Source organism: Schistocerca nitens, chromosome 2 (assembly GCF_023898315.1).
Source record: "Schistocerca nitens isolate TAMUIC-IGC-003100 chromosome 2, iqSchNite1.1, whole genome shotgun sequence".
Taxonomy (NCBI): Eukaryota; Metazoa; Arthropoda; class Insecta; order Orthoptera; family Acrididae; genus Schistocerca; species Schistocerca nitens.
This window is the reverse complement of record NC_064615.1, coordinates 913,880,727-913,902,309: the sequence shown is the minus strand read 5'-3', so window position 1 is coordinate 913,902,309 and position 21,583 is coordinate 913,880,727. Positions and strand designations below refer to the sequence as shown.

Genomic DNA, 21,583 nt, shown 5'->3' with positions numbered 1-21,583 from the left:
CAGCGGCCGTAGCTCTAACAGTCTCCCACCCTCTTCACAACTAATAAGCGCACTGCGTTTTCACTGTACTCTGCATTTTCAAATTTGAAAAGAACGTGTACATGCCGAATAACAAAAAAGAATTTGTTAAATAAATGATACCAACTACTTCTCTCGGGATTTGTAAAATCCCACTGCACTTTATTCTACATAAACATCCTTTGTTTTAAGATATTAAGAGGTCGACCGCCTCACTATTCTTCGGACTTACTCACATCCGCCGTCACCCTGTATCTAAACGTAACGTATCTACCGAGCAGGCTCTCTCACTTTCTAGTATCCTCTATTTATTTCTGAATGCAGTAATTTCGTGATGAATCTGTAGATTTTCTTGTCGGACGCGCAGTGCGCAGCGTTTATTGAAAAAAAAAAAAAAAACCAACAACAACAACGTCAAACTCATACAGTCTGACGTACACTGACGACAAAAATCACAACACCAAAAAGTAATTAATGGAAACTAATTAAGCATTCATAAAACAGATCTCCACCCTGCCCTCCAACGAACTTTTTGTATCCCGCCTGGAAGGCGGCGCGTGGGTCTGCTCCTGTAAACTGAAGGGTAGGCCGAATGTAGGAAGTGAGTAGGAGCAGGAAAAGCAGAAGATCTCTCGGCACTGTTCTTAGAAATGGTTTTACTATATCACAATATTAACTGAATACATAACTTTGCACTGAGGTGCGAAGCCTTAGACCCGTTGTAAGTAGTACATAGTCTCAATAGCAAGCGAAGTGTCCCGGCCGTCTGCTCTTGATTCCGCTCTTGATCAAATGGGCAGAATCTGGAGCGGAGCTCGTAGAGCTCTCCGCTCCGGCTAGAGTGCGCTGTCGTCAGTGTCTGTCGTAGTGCCAACCTAGCAGAGCTACCTGCGTTGTGGCATCGTAGCTATCGATACCACAGAGCTCTCGCTTGACATCAGTAAAGTCTCAATGGTTTGGGGTTAATGGAATGCACACTACAGGGCGTCTGGCTAGGAGATGTGCTTGAAGTAAACGATTTATAACAGTTCGTTGTGTCAATGTGGTGCCAACTGCTGTTCAAATTGCTGCTGCAGATGCATTACGATAAATCAGAGCCATACGCTGAACATGATTGTCTTCCTCTATCACGGCAGCCAGCAGTCATGTACAGCCGCTACATTCTTGCCAAGCCTTCCTGCATTATCGCAGAAGGAAAACCCAGCTTCTTGTAGCCCTATTATACGACCTCGTTCAAACTCAGTGAGGTGTTGATAATGGTACCGTTGTCGCCTTAAAGGGATTCTTGACTAACATCAACTCAGCACTTCCATTCTCAAGAGCGTTACAGCGTGTGTCTGAAGCAAAGCTGATTTACATCCTTATAGTGGCGTTACCAGCGCCACTCTTATACGACCGGTGCGAAATTTGAACAGACATCATCTTTCAAATGTAGAAACATGCCTGCCAACTTCCTGTGGCGTTCGCTGTGTTATTCAGTGGTTTGGTATTTAACTAATTTGTAAATGAAAATGATAATCTTATTTTATTACATTGAGTAATTACTAAATAATTTTTCTCCCGGCTAAAGATTTGATCAAGTTGCTAAAGAACTCCAAGTTAACGTTGTGTTAAAGTGTTGTGTGTAAGTTGTGTAAGTGTCTCTAAATCACAGTTCATACAACAGATTCTATACAACTATTGATTATGTTGGAAACAGTTATCTTCAGCAAAATGATCATTAAAACCAGCGAATATCAGCCGCGCACAACCCTGACGTGTGTTACCTGAAACAATATTCTTCGCAACGCGCAACGCGCAACGCGTGCGTCATTAATTTCCATACATCAGCAAGGAAAGTTTGTTATATGGATCGTGCTATGAGCACAGTTTTTAATGAACCAATCTGATTCGAATTATTTTCATTAAAATGTGTTCGGGACCACCGGTGCACATTTATTTTTACACATTCTTATTACCTTCGGCATTTATGTCTGCAGAGTTGCGTAATTTGAATTTGCCGCTGAGATAATTGTTAAGATGGCGGCAGACAATTGATAGAGACTTGCTATTGTTAGAGCAAATTTAACAGGATAAGTGTTTGAAATGCTTATTAACCTGTACTTGCATATTGTGCACTATTTAGACTAATTTTCATCAAGCAAACCTTTGATTTTTTTCTAAAGAAAACACAGATAAAAACGCGATATAAATCGCTATCATCAATGACTGCGCTCCTTGCAGGGGAAAGAAAGAATTAACACAGATAATGCTTATTGAGAGAGGAAGTAAAGTTACAAATAATTATTCACTCATATTTATAGTAATAATGAACTCTACTCTCAAGTAATAATTAACAAATAATTACAATTTCTTAACAGACCTCAGTTTTATGTGCGTCTTGCGTCCGCAACCTACAAAAGCCAACCAACAAAAGGTAAAAACAAAGAAAGACAAACGCAGATCATAAAAGGATTTCATAATTATCATTGTCTTTGTATGATACGCATCGATATGTCCAATTACATCATAAAATATTATATAAACAATTAATATTTATTTCACTGTTTTTTCATATGCCGTATAGATAATGTTTATAACTGTTCGAGGCATAATTTCCTCTCGTCACACTGTAGCTAAAATTTATGTCGTGGATGTTACATTCCGTTTATATCGCATAACTTCTTCTTGGTGTTATGATTTTTTCCTTCGGAGTATTAGTGGACGTTCGAGGACACTTTCAGTGAGATGTCTGAATGTCTGCGGAGGAACGGCAGCCCAGTCTTCCTGAACAGTAGAAACCAGAGAAAGTAGTGCTATTGAAGACTGGGGTATGCGGCTAATCCACGTTCTGCCCCTTTTCAAAGGTTCTCCATTGGGTTCAGTTTGGAACTCTGGGTAGGTCAGTTCATTTCAAGACTGTTATTGTCCACAAACCACTCTCACAGTTGCTTTATGATAGGGTGGACTGTCATGCTCGGTCAAACAGTTGCTGTCTCCAAATACTTGAACTATTGTACGCAATACACAATGCTGCAAAATGTGTTCATATCAATCCGCTTTAAGCATTTTCTTAGGCGCAGGAAAGAGATCACAACCTAGCCATGAAAAAGTGACGTTCTACAGGTATTCACCAAACTCTAAGACTACCATGGGATTTCCACGAGTTATAGCGTGCTTGTTCCGTCGGGCGCGCAGCGTTGGCCAGTAACTGCCGCACCGTATTGAGTAGAGTAGATATCTGCTGCTTCTGGAACTGAAATATCTGCATTATCTGTGTGGCATCGAACGCTTGCGGCTGTGGCGCCTGAGCAGGGGGCGGAATAGGCGGGGTGACATTCTGGAAAGGACAAAGGCAACAAACAGACAAGGCAAGCAGGACAAAGCAAAGACAATTTCTGCAACGTTCACCTGAAAACACTGATTAGCAGAAACGTTAAAGCAAATGAACGCCCCTGCAAAGAAAAGACAAGAGAGAATTAAGGCGCCAACAAACACAAAATGCTTTGGCTGTCAGGCGCGGGATTAGTGCAGAACTCCTCGCTGCCAGTGTGGGCTCCTGCCCACTCGTCTCTTATAAGGTGCCTAAAGGATGCTGCTTTCTCGGATAGCTATACAACAATTCAAGCAAATCACATTAATGGTTTTTACTACAATAAAGTAGATTGACAATACTTAAATTTTGTTTACAAGGTCGTGTCGTAAGCGAATGGCGACAGCAAACAATCAATGCCTTTCGCGATATACAATGTGGTTTCTTCCAGTGTCCGTCTTCTACTGTCCGGCCGAGGCAGGCAGGAGCTGTGCTTATATTCTCTTCTGCGTTATACAGGGATGTCTGGATAGTTTTGATCAGATAGTGCAGAAACAGTTGAAAACTCTGCAAAGCGGCCTAGTCGACCCAGGCTAACACGAAACGGGGAAGAAGGGGTTCCACTCAAGTAAAAAATCACAAGCCACGTTAGTCCGCAGCACGCAAGTAAACCGGTGCAAAAGGTCCGACAAGCGTACACCATTTCCGATCCGGCTTCAAACTGCCAGCTCTGTTTCTTTATTTTATTGTTATTTTATTTCCCCGCGAAGGAGCGGGCTGTCAGCGGATAAACCCACTCCCCAGCCAAAGGTTTTATGCTTACACTGCAAATTTTGTGGAAATGGATGTCCGGTTTGCACAGAATGGATTGGCAGTCAGGGGCTTGTATTTTTAGCCAGTAAGCAGATCGTAATAATACTTTGAAAGTATACTTTTGTGCAATCATGCACTTTCTTGAATGGAGCAATACCTATTGACATTAACAAACTAAAAGTGGGCTAATTTAGAATGTCAGTGGGGTCTGTTGCAGGATTCTAGTACCAGTCATTTACGAGATAACCGTATTCTGAAAAGTTTCCACACCAATACTTGTTTGTGCCACTCTACTTGCGTAGTTGCTAGGTACGACGTTGTTATGTGTGCTTACAGTGTGATTGTGTGTTTCTTGAGTGCATTGCGACTTGCTAGTCAGAGTGTGACAACCTAAGCAGTAAGTCGTGGATGTGCGATCGTATTTACCAGTGCAGAGAAAGCCGACATGCTCGTAGTGTATGGAGATTGTAGGAAGAAGGCAGTGCATTCTTGTACGCTGTATGCTGTAAGATATCCCAATAGACGTCAACCATCTCGGCAGTTATTTATCGACGTTTTCAACGTGAAAGTGGTAGTGTAACATCTACACAACGGCAGAGAAGCAAATGAGTGACGACAGAAGAGAGGGAGATTAATGTTCCTGCTGCTGTTGAAGCTGACCCTCACGTTAGTTCCCGCGCAATCGCAAAAGGATGTGGCAGAATCAGGCAACTGTCCTACTCATTTTCCGTCGATACAAGTTACATCTCTGTCCATCTAGAGCTGAATAGCCACGATTATGAGACTCATGGTAACATCTGTACTTGGGCATTAAGACAGGATGCTCCAGATATATCAAAAAAAATGGTTCAAATGGCTCTGAGCACTATGGGACTCAACATCTTAGGTCATAAGTCCCCTAGAACTTAGAACTACTTAAACCTAACTAACCTAAGGACATCACACACACCCATGCCCGAGGCAGGATTCGAACCTGCGACCGTAGCAGTCCCGCGGTTCCGGACTGCAGCGCCAGAACCGCTAGACCACCGCGGCCGGCCCAGATATATCATGCATCTTGTTTAGTGATGAAGCCACATGTACGAATCATGGCCAGTTAACCCGCCGAAACATACATTGTCTGCTGACACTTGTCTGCTGACAAACCCAGTTGGCTTCGTCAGGTGGAACGTCAGAGTCCGTGGAATGTGAACGTATGGTGTGGGACAGTGAACCTCAGCTCATAGGCCCGTGGTTCATAGACGGAACACTAAACGCGCACAAGTATCGCAGCCTCCTAACAGCCCATCTTCCACGGCTGCTGGAAGACGTTCCTCTGCAGTCTAGGAGGAACCTGTGGTACCAGCATGACATCTGTACAGCCTATAGTGCACAAAGTACGACAGCATGTCTTCGTAAATTGTTTCCAAATCGTTGGATTGGATGTAGAGGACCTGTACCCTGGCCGGTCCGTTCCCTGGTTTTGACGCCTGTACACAGTTTTCTGTGGGAATAGCTGGAAGACGCTGTCTACAAGGACATACCAACTTCACCTGATCATATGTAACGACGTATTAGTGGAGCCTGCTCCGAAATCTTCACTGAAATACTAGCATGTATGCAACAGTCGTTCCGTTTCAGACTGGAAGCGTGTATTGCCACTGTCGGAAGTCGTTTCCAGTACAACCTACTATGGTCAACTGTATCGTTATTAGTCAAAATCCACGTAACTAGTGTATGCACTTGTGCTGCTCATAGTGTGTGCTACCACAGGCATAGTGAAGGGAGACGAAAAGGGTGACTGGAATTCGACAGTAGGAAAAGGAAGAGAAGGAAACGTAGTAGGTGAATATGGAATGGGGGGTGAGGAATGAAAGAGGAAGCCGACTGGTAGAATTTTACACAGAGCGTAACTTAATCATAGCTAACACCTGGTTCAAGAACCATAAAAGAAGATTGTACACATGGAAGAAGCCTGGAGATACTGACAGGTTTCGGATAGATTATATAATGGTCAGACAGAGATTTAGGAACCAGGTATTAAATTGTAAGACATTTCCAGGGGCAGATGTCGACTCTGACCACAATCTATTGTTTATGAACTGTAGATTAAAACTAAAGAAACTGCAAAAAGGTGGGAATTTAAGCAGATGGGACCCGGATAAACTGACAGAACCAGAGGTTGTAGAGTTTCAGGGAGAGCATTAGGGAACGATTGACAAGAATTGGGGAAGAAAATACAGTAGAAGAATAATGGGTAGTTTGAGAGATGAAATAGTGAAGGCAGCAGAGGATCAAGTAGGTAAAAAGACAAGGGCTAATAGAAATCCTTGGGTAACAGAAGAGATACCGAATTTAATTGACGAAAGTAGAAAATATAAAAATGCAGTAAATGGAGCAGGAAAAAAGGAATACAAACGTGTCAAAAATGAGATCGACAGGAAGTGCAAAATGGATAAGCAGGGACGGCTAGAGGACAAATGTAAGGATGTAGAGGCGTATATCACTAGGGTTATGATAGATACTGCCTACAGGAAAATTAAAGAGACCTTTCGAGAAAAGAGAACCACTTGCATAAATATAAAGAGCTCAGATGGAAACCTAGTTCTACGCAAAGAAGGGAAAGCAGAAAGGTGGAAGAAGTACATAGAGGGTCTATACAATGGCGATGTTCTTGACGACAATATTATGGAAATGAAAGAGTATGTAGATGAAGATGAAATGGGAGATATGATACTGCATGAAGAGTTTGACAGAGCACTGAAAGACCTGAGTCGAAACAAGGTCCCGGGAGTAGACAGCACTCCAAAAGAACTACTGATAGCCTTCGGAGAGCCAGCCCTGACAAAACTCTACCATCTGGTGAGCAAGATGTATGAGACAGGCGAAATGCCCTTAGACTTCAAAAAGAATATAATCATTCCAATCCCAAAGAAAGCAGGGGTTGACAGATGTGAAAATTACCGAACTATTAGTTTAATAAGACACGGCTGCAAAATACTAACACGAATTCTTTTACAGACGAATGGAAAAACTGGTAGAAGCCGACCTCGCTGGATATCAGTTTCGATTCCGTAGAAACGTTGGAACACGTGAAGCAATACTGACCCTACCGCTTGTCTTAGAAAATAGATTAAGGAAAGGCAAACCTACGTTTCTAGTATTTGTAGACTTAGAGAAAGCTTTGACAAACGTGGACGGTAAATAGTTTGGACAAGAAGAGAATAGAAGCTTTCGAATTGTGGTGCTACAGAAGAATGCTGAAGATTAGATGGGTAGATCACATAACTAATGAGGAGGTATTGAATAGAATTGGGGAGAAGAGAAATTTGTGGCACAACTTGACTAGAAGAAGGGATCGGTTGGTAGGACACATTCTGAGGCATCAAGGGGTCACCAATTTAGTATTGGAGGGCAGCGCGGAGGGGAAAAAATCGTAGAGGGAGACCAAGAGATGAATACACTAAACAGATTCAGAAGGACGTAGGTTGCAGTAGGTAGTGGGAGATGAAGAAGCTTGCACAGGATAGAGTAGCATGGAGAGCTGCATCAAACCAGTCTCTGGACTGAAGACCACAACAACAACAGCAACAACAACAACCACAGGTATAGTAAAGCCTCGGTGTGGGAACTTCCCGAAAGGTTGTTGTTGTGGTCTTCAGTCCTGAGACTGGTTTTCCGAAATACCATGTCTCGTAAAAGACTAGTACTAGAATCCTGCAATGAAAACCATTAACTTCATAGTTTACCCTACTTTATTAATGTCAACAGGAATAGTCCTACTAAAAAGTGTAGTTTGCACAAAAATGCACTTTAGAAGTATTATTACAATTTATTGATTGCCTAACAATTATAGCCCCTGATTACCATTTCATTCTGTGAAACCTGCTCATCAATAGCACTTTCCATATCTGCAGTATTTGCTGTGTAAGTTTTAGGTGATTCACCTTCTATATTTAACCTAAGTAGCCAATTCAGTTTTTTATTTCTTTACTGTAATTTCATTCCCTCATCCCAAGCGGCGAAGGTGGGCTGGCAGCGGAATAATACTCCACATTTCAGCCTAAAGAGTTTGGATACAAATGCGAGTTAAGAATTTTAAAAGGTTGAATTGTGGAACGTTTTTAAAAAATGCATATAACGACGCATTTCATTGATGGCATTTACAATGACACATAGGAAAACGTTGTTATAAATGTTTAAAAAAATTACTTGCGAGGAAGTTAAAATAAAAAAAAATGTACTGCATTACACTCGTATGAGAGGGACCCGCATAGTGGACTAGTAAAGTGAAGAAAGGGTTTCGATCGGTTCTTTTCAGCTAGTTGGTGCTGATGAGGCTGCTGGGTACAGGTTGGTTGGCTTGTGGGATAAGTGCAATATTGGAGAAAGGTAGGAAAATGGGGTTCGCGTAATGCATAGATCGGATGGAGGCCATGTAAACGTCAAGACGAGGAGAGAAAACAGAGGGATGGGGAGGCAGAGGAACCCTGAAGTTGCCAAGGGGTAGGTAGGAGCCAGCCAAATCTGATAGGAGGGATAGACGTCAAGAAGTGGGAGTCTGTTAAAACTGCCATGGGAATGGACCAGGTGCGTCCGACTACCTTGCTTGTATCGTACCTTCCTGTATCCTGGGTTTAGCCCAAGCAATACGAGTTGTGCACCTTTCTGTGGTTCCATCGCAGACCGACTTCTCCGTAACATCGATAAGTTTTCCGCTGAAGTGGTTCCCACGTTCTGTCGTTTCGCAGTCGGCGTCTGAGCCTCTGTCACCTTCGCTGGTTACAAGATTTCAGGTTAAGTGTTGTGCGAAGGCTCCTGTAATCCATAGTTATGAGATCTAGACTGAATTTCAATGTTCGCTGTCAGAGAATTTATGAAGTACTTGTTGATCAGTAGCTCTCGCATCTGCCGTTACAAACATAATTCGACGATGACCATAACCAAGGTGTATGCGTTGTTTTGACCACATCGTTTCATCCTGACAGCAACGACTTCACTGAGGTCCACGTACTCGTAGCATACCAGTGATCTGCTGCCCGTGAAATACTCAGGGCCTATGTGACATTGGAGACGAAGTGTGATATACGTCTTGGTCCGATAAAATATACTGAAATACCGTATATTATCTTATCTGTGTGGGAAGGTCATGCAAATTACTTCTTGGTCGACTGACATCTCGAACTACAGTTTCCTCTTCGACATGACTGTACGCTGAATTGATGTACGCCTGGCGTTCTGAAACTCGGCCATATTGATGATGTCACAGGCTGAGATTAAGCGATGGAAGTTTTCCTCCATAAGACCAATGATAGGACTTTAACTTGATTTTGATAAATTGTTAATAACTAGTACATTTGTTGATAACAATGTCTGAAAATTGGTATTTTGACTAATATCAGCATGCTGAACATCATGGCAATCTCAGAATAGCCATTTTTCTAAAAAGTCATCGGAAGTGAATTTCCCATGGTGCTGCAAGACTAGATTGCACAACAACCAGGTTTTCGTACAATCTAGTCTTCCTTATTGCACGACCACGGGGTATTCACTTCCGACGATTTAAAAAAAATGGTAATTCAGACATTGCCATGATGTTTCGCATTCTGATATTAGTCAAAATACCAACGCCAAGCGTACATCGAGAACCGCCCCTCCATAGAGTATGCAACAATTGGATATATACATCAAGTTCAGTTTCTCATATGTGCATAATATATTTTATGGAAAATGAGCCAAGTATGAATAACGTAGCACATAGCCTACCGTGGTATGTGAATGTCAGTTCTTGTTTGTCAGTATAACATTTTTTCATTTAAGAAAATGACAAATATTACAATGAATACACAAACCAGAAATTGTCAGTGCTTATGTTTTCATTTTTTGATATGACGATTCAGGTATAGGATGTATGAATAACTGAATTGTACGCTTTCTTCCTTAGCTCACATTTTAGTTTCTGTGTCGTCATAGATACTGTTTACACAAACTTGTGTACTACACTCCTGGAAATTGAAATAAGAACACCGTGAATTCATTGTCCCAGGAAGGGGAAACTTTATTGACACATTCCTGGGGTCAGATACATCACATGATCACACTGACAGAACCACAGGCACATAGACACAGGCAACAGAGCATGCACAATGTCGGCACTAGTGCAGTGTATATCCACCTTTCGCAGCAATGCAGGCTGCTATTCTCCCATGGAGACGATCGTAGAGATGCTGGATGTAGTCCTGTGGAACGGCTTGCCATGCCATTTCCACCTGGCGCCTCAGTTGGACCAGCGTTCGTGCTGGCCGTGCAGACCGCGTGAGACGACGCTTCATCCAGTCCCAAACATGCTCAATGGGGGACAGATCCGGAGATCTTGCTGGCCAGGGTAGTTGACTTACACCTTCTAGAGCACGTTGGGTGGCACGGGATACATGCGGACGTGCATTGTCCTGTTGGAACAGCAAGTTCCCTTGCCGGTCTAGGAATGGTAGAACGATGGGTTCGATGACGGTTTGGATGTACCGTGCACTATTCAGTGTCCCCTCGACGAACACCAGTGGTGTACGGCCAGTGTAGGAGATCGCTCCCCACACCATGATGCCGGGTGTTGGCCCTGTGTGCCTCGGTCGTATGCAGTCCTGATTGTGGCGCTCACCTGCACGGCGCCAAACACGCATACGACCATCATTGGCACCAAGGCAGAAGCGACTCTCATCGCTGAAGACGACACGTCTCCATTCGTCCCTCCATTCACGCCTGTCGCGACACCACTGGAGGCGGGCTGCACGATGTTGGGGCGTGAGCGGAAGACGGCCCAACGGTGTGCGGGACCGTAGCCCAGCTTCATGGAGACGGTTGCGAATGGTCCTCGCCGATACCCCAGGAGCAACAGTGTCCCTAATTTGCTGGGAAGTGGCGGTGCGGTCCCCTACGGCACTGCGTAGGATCCTACGGTCTTGGCGTGCATCCGTGCGTCGCTGCGGTCCGGTCCCAGGTCGACGGGCACGTGCACCTTCCGCCGACCACTGGCGACAACATCGATGTACTGTGGAGACCTCACGCCCCACGTGTTGAGCAATTCGGCGGTACGTCCACCCGGCCCCCCGCATGCCCACTATACGCCCTCGCTCGAAGTCCGTCAACTGCACATACGGTTCACGTCCACGCTGTCGCGGCATGCTACCAGTGTTAAAGACTGCGATGGAGCTCTGTATGCCACGGCAAACTGGCTGACACTGACGGCGGCGGTGCACAAATGCTGCGCAGCTAGCGCCATTCGACGGCCAACACCGCGGTTCCTGGTGTGTCCGCTGTGCCGTGCGTGTGATCATTGCTTGTACAGCCCTCTCGCAGTGTCCGGAGCAAGTATGGTGGGTCTGACACACCTGTGTCAATGTGTTCTTTTTTCCATTTCCAGGAGTGTATGTGTTTCTCGATCATTTCAGAAAATTCCTCAACATACCATTCCTGCACTGGAAGACAACGGCCTGTATCTTGCTGAAAGGTAAGCAATAAATATTAATTACAATTATGTATCAACTCTTTAGTGACCACTAGCTAATGATTTTCTCACATGGAGAAAAACAAAACATTCTACATGAGAAGTGCACCTGATACTGATGAAAAATAATATTAAACTGAAAAAAATATATATTAATGTTTGCTTTAGCATTTCAGTGATAACTTTAGCATTATATTTCTTGTTCAATCTGGCAAGTATATTGGAGGAAATCATACACGGCTTCTATAGTTCACGACGTTTAACCGCAACATTTATGTTTGACCGAGGAATGAACTACATTCACATATTACATATGATAAATATGAAACCGCATGGACAAACTGACGGAGCAGGTACAAGCTCCATGTTTCCTAAAATTTCTGAAAAACCAAGAATATGCTTGGGAAGTAGCACCAAACCTGCAAAACAGAGAGGCTTATAAAGAAGAATATACTGTGCATTAGAGCGAAACAGACGCATATAAAGGAGTGAAGAAAGTTTTATGAGAAAGAAACTTCACATTTGTTACCAAGATACCATGTACTAATTTAACATAAAAAAAGGTGGAACTGTAGAAGGTCTGTCTGGTTCTAAACCAGCTGTTGTCTTGCTAAAGAACATCAACCCGGAAAAATGAATCACCCTTTAGCAGGCCGAATAGTAGCAGTACTGAGAGAATTTCGAAGAAATACGCGGCTAGCCGAAATGTATTTGATCAAAATTGCAGATAGTCAATCCAAACAGGAAACATATATTGGCGAATAAAAGCAACGAATAAAAGCATACTAAAGTACCTGCTAAGGACTTTCTATAAAAATGTAGACCACTAACAAGGGAACCTCCCCATCGCTCCCCCCTCAGATTTAGTTTTAAGTTGGCACAGTGGATAGGCCTTGAAAAACTGAACACAGATCAATTGAGAAAACAGGAAGAAGTTGTGTGGAACTGTAAAAAAATAAGCAAAATATAAAAACTGAGTAGTTCATGGAAAGATAAGCAACATCAAAGACATTAAGTATGCAGGAGCGCCGTGGTCTGGTGGTAACGCGAGCAGCTGCGGAATGAAAGATCTTGGTTCAAATCTTCCATCGAGTGAAAAGTTTAATTTTTTATTTTCAGTTTATGTGACAAACTCTTATGTTTTCATCACTTTTTTGGAAGTGATTATCACATCCACAAGAAAACCTAAATCGGGCAAGGTAGAAGAATCTTTTTACCCATTCGCCAAGTGTACAAGTTAGGTGGGTCGACAACATATTCCTGTCATGTGACGCACATGCCGTCACCAGTGTCGTATAGAATATATCAGATGTGTTTTCCTGTGGAGGAATCGGTTGACCTATGACCTTGCGATCAAATGTTTTCGGTTCCCATTGGAGAGGCACGTCCTTTCGACTACTAATCGCACGGTTTTGCGATGCGGTCGCAAAACACAAACTTATTACAGTGAACAGAGACGTCAATGAACGAACGGACAGATAATAACTCTGCAAAAATAAAGAAAGTAAAATTTTCACTCGAGGGAAGATTTGAACCAAAGACCTCTCGTTTTGCGGCTGCTCACGCTACCACGGGACCACGGCGCTCCTGAACTTAAATTGTCCATGATGTTGCCTATGCGACCCATGGACTACTCAGTTTGTATATTTTGCTTATTTTTTCACAGTTCCACACAACTTCTTCCTGTTTTCTCAATTGATCTGTGTTCAGTTTATCAAGGCCTGTCCATTGTGCCAACTTATAACTAAATCTGACGGGGGTGCGATGGGGAGGTTCCCTTGTAAGAAGATATTAATGGAATAATGAACGGGCACAATCCTCGAAGTCAATACACTGACATTATGCCAGTATATCACTATGTAATACCAAGCAAGCCGTGGTGTACGAAGGGCTCTTATGGCAAAATGTCTGCATTCACTACAGCACAGTTGAGCTCGAATCATACATGCCCGATAGCATCTAACCCGTAATTAACCGTAACTGATTCTTCGAGGACCTATGCAGCAAGTACACGAGTAATACTTCTGGTAGAAATGTAACTTTATTAATTATTTGGTTATGTGATGTGTATTCTCCATTACGGTTTTATCTCTATTTTCTTATAACTTACCTAACACAATAACATATAATGTCTAATTTTAGACTTAATTCTACATAGTTTATCTCTCCATGTACTTAAGCAAAAATGTTTTATTTGATCCACGTAACTAGATAAAACACACTACGGAATTCTCAGAATTAAGTACTCAAAATTACAAATAGTACCACCTATGAATTCATCACAGTATTACTGTTGTGGTTGTGGTCTTCAGTCCTGACACTGGTTTGATGCAGCTCTCCGTGCTACTCTATCCTGTGCAAGCTTCTTCATCTCCAAAAACCTACTGCAACCTACATCCTTCTGAATCTGCTTGGTGTATTCATCTCTTAGTCTCCCTCTACGATTTTTACCCTCCACACTGCCCACCAATGCTAAATTTGTGATCCCTTGATGCCTCAGAACATGTTCTACCAATCGGTCCCTTCTTCTTGTCAGGTTGTGCCACAAACTCCTTTTCTCCCCAATTCTATTCGATACCTCCTCATTAGTTATGTGATCTACCCATCTAATCTTCAGCATTCTTCTGTAGCACCACATTTCGAAAGCTTCTATTCTCTTCTTGTCCAAACTATTAATCGTCCATGTTTCACTTCCATACATGGCTACACTCCATACAAATACTTTCAGAAACGACTTGCTGACACTTAAATCTGTACTCGATGTTAACAAATTTCTCTTCTTCAGAAACGCTTTCCTTGCCATTGCCAGTCTACATGTTATATCTTCTCTACTTCGACCATCATCAGTTATTTTGCTCTCCAAATAGCAAAACTCCTTTACTACTTTAAGTGTCTCATTTCCTAATCTAATTCCCTCAGCATCACCCGACTTAATTCGACTACATTCCATTATCCTCGTTTTGCTTTTGTTGATATTCATCTTATATTCTCCTTTCAAGACACTGTCCATTCCGTTCAACTGCTCTTCTAAGTCCTTTGCTGTCTCTGACAGAATTATAATGTCATCGGCGAACCTCAAAGTTTTTATTTCTTCTCCATGAATTTTAATACCTACTCCGATTTTTTCTTTTGTATCCTTTACTGCTTGCTCAATATACAGATTGAATAGCATCGGGGAGAGGCTACAATCCTGTATCACTCCCTTCCCAACCACTGCTTCCCTTTCGTGCCCCTCGACTCTTAAAACTGCCATCTGGTTTCTGTACCAACTGTAAATAGCCTTTCGATCCCTGTATTTTACCCCTGCCACGTTCAGAATTTGAAAGAGAGTATACCAGTCAACATTTTCAAAAGCTTTCTTATAAGTCTACAAATCCTAGAAAAGTGGGTTTGCCTTTCCTTAATCTTTCTTCTAAGATCAGTCGTAAGGTCAGTATTGCCTCACCTGTTCCAATATTTTTACGGAATCCAAACTGATCTTCCCCGAGGTCGGCTTCCATCAGTTTTTCCATTCGTATGTAAAGAATTCGCGTTAGTATTTTGCAGCTGTGACTTATTAAACTGATAGATCGGTAATTTTCGCATCTGTCAACACCTGCTTTCTTTGGGATTGGAATTATTATATTCTTCTTGAAGTCTGAGGGAATTTCGCCTGTTTCATACATCTTGTTCACCAGATGGTAGAGTTTTGTCAGGACTGGCTTTCCCAAGGCCGTCAGTAGTTCTAATGGAATGTTGTCTACTCCCGGGGCCTTGTTTCGACTCAGATCTTTCAGTGCTCTGTCAAACTCTTCACGCAGCATCGTGTCTCCCATTTCATCTTCATCTACTTCCTCTTCCACTTCCATAATATTGTCCTCCAGAACATCGCCCTTGTACAGACCCTCTGTATACTCCTTCCACCTTTCTGCTTTCCCTTCTTTGCTTAGAACTGGGTTTCCATCTGAGCTCTTGATATTCATACGAGTGGTTCTCTTTTCTCCAAAAGTCTCTTTAATTTTCCTGTAGGCAGTATCTATCTTACCTCTAGTGATATGCGCCTCTACATCCTTACATGTGTCCTCTAGCCATCCCTGTTTAGCCATTTTGCACTCGCTATCGATCTCATTTTTGAGACGTTTGTATTCCTTTTTGCCTGCTTCATTTAGTCATATTTAAATGAAACGTAATTATCAAGAGTGAGGTGTTGGAAAATGTCGTTCCTTTAAACTTATGAAAAGTGAGGAAGATGATATCTATCTTCGCAGATATAATTATCCCATGTGTAATAAATACAGAGGTTTGTCTTTTGAGACATTAAATGTACTAGAATACACAGAACTAAAAATTAATTGTTATGTACCCACTATTCGCCCACATCTACCCCTTTCTATTTAAAGACGACAAAGAGCATTTTCAGATCATTTATGCTTCACAACAGGCAGAGTCTAGCTATCCGCCACTGTCTGACCGACGGCGTTTCTCCTCGTTCAGCGAGCACACAGGTCTTTGTTTAATCCAAAGCTGTTAAGAAAACGCACTTGCTTCAGTATATTTGGTGATACAATAAACGTACCTTAATTATTATTCTTCACTGCTGTTATTAACCTCCCACCATTTGTCTTTAATTCGCCTTCAAAACTAAATTCAAAGCGCACATCTAAATTCAACCAAATACCCAAAATCGACACCTTTAAGTTTCTTATAATATGAAACAGTTTTCTCTGCTAAACTAGAAATAACAAACGCCGTTAACGCGTTCATCAGTCGTTCCAAAGATCTTATCTTTAGGATAATTCCACCTACAGCGTTACTTCCTCTTTATGAACTATGGAACGTCTCATTTTTTTCATCTTTCATTCTCACTCATGAGAAGGAGAGAGTGGACAAACGGGAAACCTCATACTCTTTTCACCGATAGATCTAGTTTTGCGTCTTTTAGCGCCATTTATTTACAAAGAGGAAAAGGAGAATTCTGAATATATTGCCTGTTTTCGTTTTCTTTTCCAGATTCGGGTTCGGCTTAAAGGGTCAAATCTTAATCACAGCATTTACCTTACAGGTGAGGGAAACCGCTCTAACACCTCATCTGAAATTTTTTTTGTTTGCTTTTCGCAGTATCTGTTTCAAATGGCTCTGAGCACTATGGGACTTAACATCTGTGGTCATCAGTCCCCTAGAACTTAGAACTGCTTAAACCTAACTAACCTAAGGACATCACACACATCCATGCCCGAGGCAGGATTCGAACCTGCGACCGTAGCGGTCACGCAGTTCCAAACTGAAGCGCCTAGAACCGCTCAGCCACACCGGCCGGCTTCGCAGTATCTACCTCTGAAGGTGATGGCACGCACTCTTCCTTCTTGAGTATCAGGAAATTCTCCATTAAAATTGCTAATGAGTCGTAACTGAGTGACAAATCACAATAATTTGTCAGTTTAGGAATATCTGTTACAAGCAGTGCAATTAATGGGAGGATGTTCAGTAGGACTGAGTATGAAATTCACACAAACACCAATTTCATTAGTATACGAGGCGGTCGGAAACAGTCTGAAAAGCTTGTAAGGGTACTGCAGCTTAGGTTGCGCTGAGGAATGATTCTTAAGAAAAAAATTCGATACGTTGCAACGTTTCCAAGTGAATTAGCATTGAAAGGAGCCACAATCCCGTTGCGCCCGCAAATTCAAGCACCCCTCCAGAGAAGGTGTCCCCAGACATGTTCTTCGTTTGGGTTACTAAAACCGGACAAGAGAGCAATACAAAAATTGAGACTGTAGTATCAAACCCGACCTAAAGGCTGAACTGTGCCGCGCGCTGTCGCCTACGCTATGAGAACAACTGACAGTAATTGTATCTAGCGGGTCGCTTGAACGCGCACGCAACGTCATGATTGGATAACTTCAATCCTAATTAACTCGGATATGGAGCAACGTGTCGAAGTTATTTCTTAACCATTTTTTCTCAATATAGTCTACCCTGCAACACCCTTACAAACTTTTCAGGCTTTTTCTGACCACTACTACTACTACTACTACTACTACTCCGTCCGATCAGGCCTTGGAAGGTTCAACGGTACCGACTGGCTGTCGTGTCATCCTTAGCCCACAGGCGTCACTGGATGCGGATATGGAGGGGCATGTGGTCAGCACACCGCTCTCTCGGCCGTATGTCAGTTTCCGAGACCTGTCAACTAGCTGCTCAGTTTGCCTCACGGCCTGAGTGCACCCCTCTTGGCGCTCGGTAGACCGGATGGTCACCCATCCAAGTGCTAGCCAAGGCCGACAGCGCTTATCTTCGGTGATCTGATGGGAACCGGTGTTACCAGTGCAGCAAGGCCGTTGGGTTCTGACGACCCTATGGATCGCATATTCAGTTTTTATTGGAATAAACTGGGCGATGGCTTGTTGATTATGAACCACACTTATTGAAAAATTCTGTGTCCCACAGTTTAATTACTCACTTTAAACCAGCTTCCACATAGATGATTGATTCTTAACGTTTTGTACTGTTCGTTCACTTAGCTCGCGCTCACCTTGTCATCAGCCAGTTTCCAAAAAACCATTACTGGTCTCTCGTCAGGACTTCGCCCCTTCAACTGCATCTGTCTCAGTTTATTCCACATTACGCAATGATAATAAGTACTTAGTGCCCTTTACTGTATCATTTCGTGCCTTTCATGTGTCATTCCACCAACCAGCCCAACAGACGCCTTTCCTCGTCTCTCGCACAACGCTGAAAAACTGTTCCCATCCCTTGTTCCTTTGATTTTATGTTGATATTAGTTCCTCTTAGATTAGCATTTAAATTACGAAACGTGTACATCTAAAACATTTGCCCGCATTTCAGATTTACGTTTCACTCTGTAGGTTACAGTTACAGGATACTAAGCAGATGTATTGTATAAATAATTTCACTGTGAGTCAACATTTTTGGTTTCCAGCTGACACACATAATCAGCAGATGGTTGCAGCTTAGGGCTATTTGTCAACACCAGTTGACTTCATAGACGGCTTACTGTCGTGATGTCATTGTAATTATGGTTACCTTACTGCAAGATGATAGAACTAATAGCCGGCCGAAGTGGCCGTGCGGTTAAAGGCGCTGCAGTCTGGAACCGCAAGGCCGCTACGGTCGCAGGTTCGAATCCTGCCTCGGGCATGGATGTTTGTGATGTCCTTAGGTTAGTTAGGTTTAACTAGTTCTAAGTTCTAGGGGACTAATGACCTGAGAAGTTGAGTCCCATAGTGCTCAGAGCCATTTGAACCATTTTTGAACCATAGAACTAATAATCTAAAGCCTGCTGCTGAAACGAGTTGTATGAAACTTCTCGCCTTCAGAGAGACATTCACAGAATGTTTGTTTAGATATTCGGTAGCGAATCATACAGACGTAATAAATTAACATCACGATCTCACTATGTACCTGAATGTGCGGCGACAGCATAGAATTTATATCTGGGCTTGTATGTTTCTAATAATTTGGTGGTCTGTTAACAGCCGTGCTATTGCCATGTACCTCATCTCAAAGTACGCGAAGGATGACTCTCTCTACCCGAAGGAGGTCAAAAAACGTGTTCTTGTCGATCAGAGGCTGTTTTTTGATCAATATTTGTACAACAGAATTTTGAATGTTGTCGTAAGTATCGCATTATTGCCGTTCATACAAAGAGACAAATCACATTCTGTTTTTGTTCAGTATCGTCAAAATGAGAAAAGGAAAATGACATACTTTTACTTTTAGTTCCATGGTTTTCTTTCGATAAATGACCTTAATTTTTAAAAAGTACCCAAGTTCAGTCGCCATATCTCTCTCCTTTGTTTTCATATGACTGGTGGCGAACCAGCTACCCATCTTCAGATCATTTGTTCAAAAATGGTTCAAATGGCTCTCAGCACTATGGGACTTAACATCTATGGTCATCAGTCCCCTAGAACTTAGAACTACTTAAACCTAACTAACCTAAGGACATCACAGAACACCCAGCCATCACGAGGCAGAGAAAATCCCTGACACCGCCGGGAATCGAACCCGCGAACCCGGGCGTGGGAAGCGAGAACGCTACCGCACGACCACGAGATGCGGGCGGGATCATTTGTTACAATTGCAGAGTAACCTGTCGAATGTGGAACTGAATGTTCACTGTCAAGTTAGCAACTGATACAACAATCTCCTTTCTGTGAGCATGCGCAATCTGTTGCATGCTATGCATTTTAGGACAACACACTCGCCACAGCCACATTGTCACTGACGTCACCAAGCCACTAGCGACGTGATTGGCGGCTGACTTACATGCAGTCACGTGACGCGCTCAAATCAAGGATAGTCGATTTTGAGCAAAGACTCGAAAAACGGGCTTTAGCAAAACACGGCCCCATCTCCCCTCCTGCCTGTTGGAAGTCGATAATCACTAGGTTTAATTATTCAAGTCTTGGCCTTCAGTTGGAGCAGTGAAGATTTCATTATTGATCTCAGAGTTACTTTATACGTATTCATTTCGTAGTAGTGGTGGGGTACAGCCTAATTAACGTTATACTTTGTTCCCATAGTTTGTGTTGTACTACTAATGTTTAACATTGAATCAACTCTGAATGAAACAGGAGACGTTGTATTTGGAGAAAAGGCCTCATAGTGGATTTCCTCTTTAAGTATCAATTTTCTAAACTTCGATTTTTCCTTGCCTAAATAAAACAAGTTTCCCCTTGAATCAACTGCAGTCCGAAGAATGATGTCTTATCGTATGTGATTATGTATTTTGCGCCAGACCATACTCACTATGCTGTAAGCACAGTAAATACGTCATTAGTTGGATTGCTAAACACGTCTTTGATTACAGTTTTAATCGTTTCGGTTACGTGGTTGATTCTGTGGAGACAATGTATAATGTAAACGTTACATTATTAATGTCTTTCTACTTTCAGTATGTCGTTTTGTGTACCTTCCGTGTATTTTTATGTCTTGTACTTTTTAGAACCCACGTTCTTACTATATCATTGCAGTTACTGAGATCTGCATTTAAGTTAATTTCCTGTCAACAGCGGCCAAAATTTTATAGCGAACGGACGGATCCCAGCAGCATCGATAAAGTAATTGACGGTCTGGAAATCCTAAACAGAATGCTGGATGGCAAACAGTGGCTAGCTGGAGACAAGATCACACTTGCTGATTACGCTGTCGCTAATTCTTTGTCGACATTAGATGTAACGTAAAGCTTTCTATTCAACTTTCAAAAAGTTAAGAATATACGATCAATCTATCTAATACGAACTAGTTAATTTTGATTCCAAACGCCCTGAGTGGTTGCAACAGATGATGTCGTCGAAATTTCCCACCTTAGTTCAGCAGAAATATCCTTAAAGTTTGAGTGACACCACCGGGCACAATTCCTATGAAACTCAGAAAAATTATTTAATTTAGACAACCAAAATACTTATGTTAAACAATTATTTGGGTGCTGATGTTATCTCTCACTTCAGTTTGTTCCAGAAAGTGGAATTGACCCTACGAAGCAGCCCAACATCAAGGACTGGCTTCCACGCGTTGAAAGTTCCCACCCAAAATACGGAGAAAGCCTCAAAGAATTACGTGAGGGCTTTAAGAAAATGGCGCAGAAGTAAAAGCACCTACTACCTACAGATTTTGTATTAATGTAATAAAGTGTTAACAGTTATCTAGTCAAAAAAAGTTTATTAACAATATGTACACATTATATGCAAAGAGCGAAAGACTTTCTAGAGTGAATTTTTAAATATCCAGCGTACGGAGTGCGCGTTGTTCCGAAAATTCCTTACAGGTTAAAACTATTTAAGACCTGTCTGTGTCTATCAGCAACCGTAACTCACAGTGGTCTTAACTGTCGTCTGTGCTAAGGCGAATAAGTTCACATTTGGTACAACAAAGTCCTATACTGTTCGCCTCTGCTGAAGATGGTGATGATATGTCCATGACGAGCTCCTTAAGCCCAATTCCAGCAAACGTTTTTATGGAAAAATTCTAAGAACAGG

The 21,583-nt window shown here is 42.4% G+C and overlaps 1 protein-coding gene across 1 annotated transcript in view; it reads left to right on the top strand.

Annotated features, from left to right (window-relative positions):
• LOC126237233 (glutathione S-transferase 1-1-like) overlaps positions 1–21,196 on the top strand; it is a 29,255-nt gene extending 8,059 nt beyond the window's left edge. The window contains exons 2-5 of the mRNA XM_049947126.1: positions 11,548–11,606; positions 19,079–19,217; positions 20,618–20,779; positions 21,056–21,196. Coding sequence (XP_049803083.1) covers positions 11,548–11,606; positions 19,079–19,217; positions 20,618–20,779; positions 21,056–21,196 — 501 coding nt within the window. The remainder of the gene's footprint in view (positions 1–11,547; positions 11,607–19,078; positions 19,218–20,617; positions 20,780–21,055) is intronic.
• The last annotated feature ends 387 nt before the right edge of the window (positions 21,197–21,583 follow it).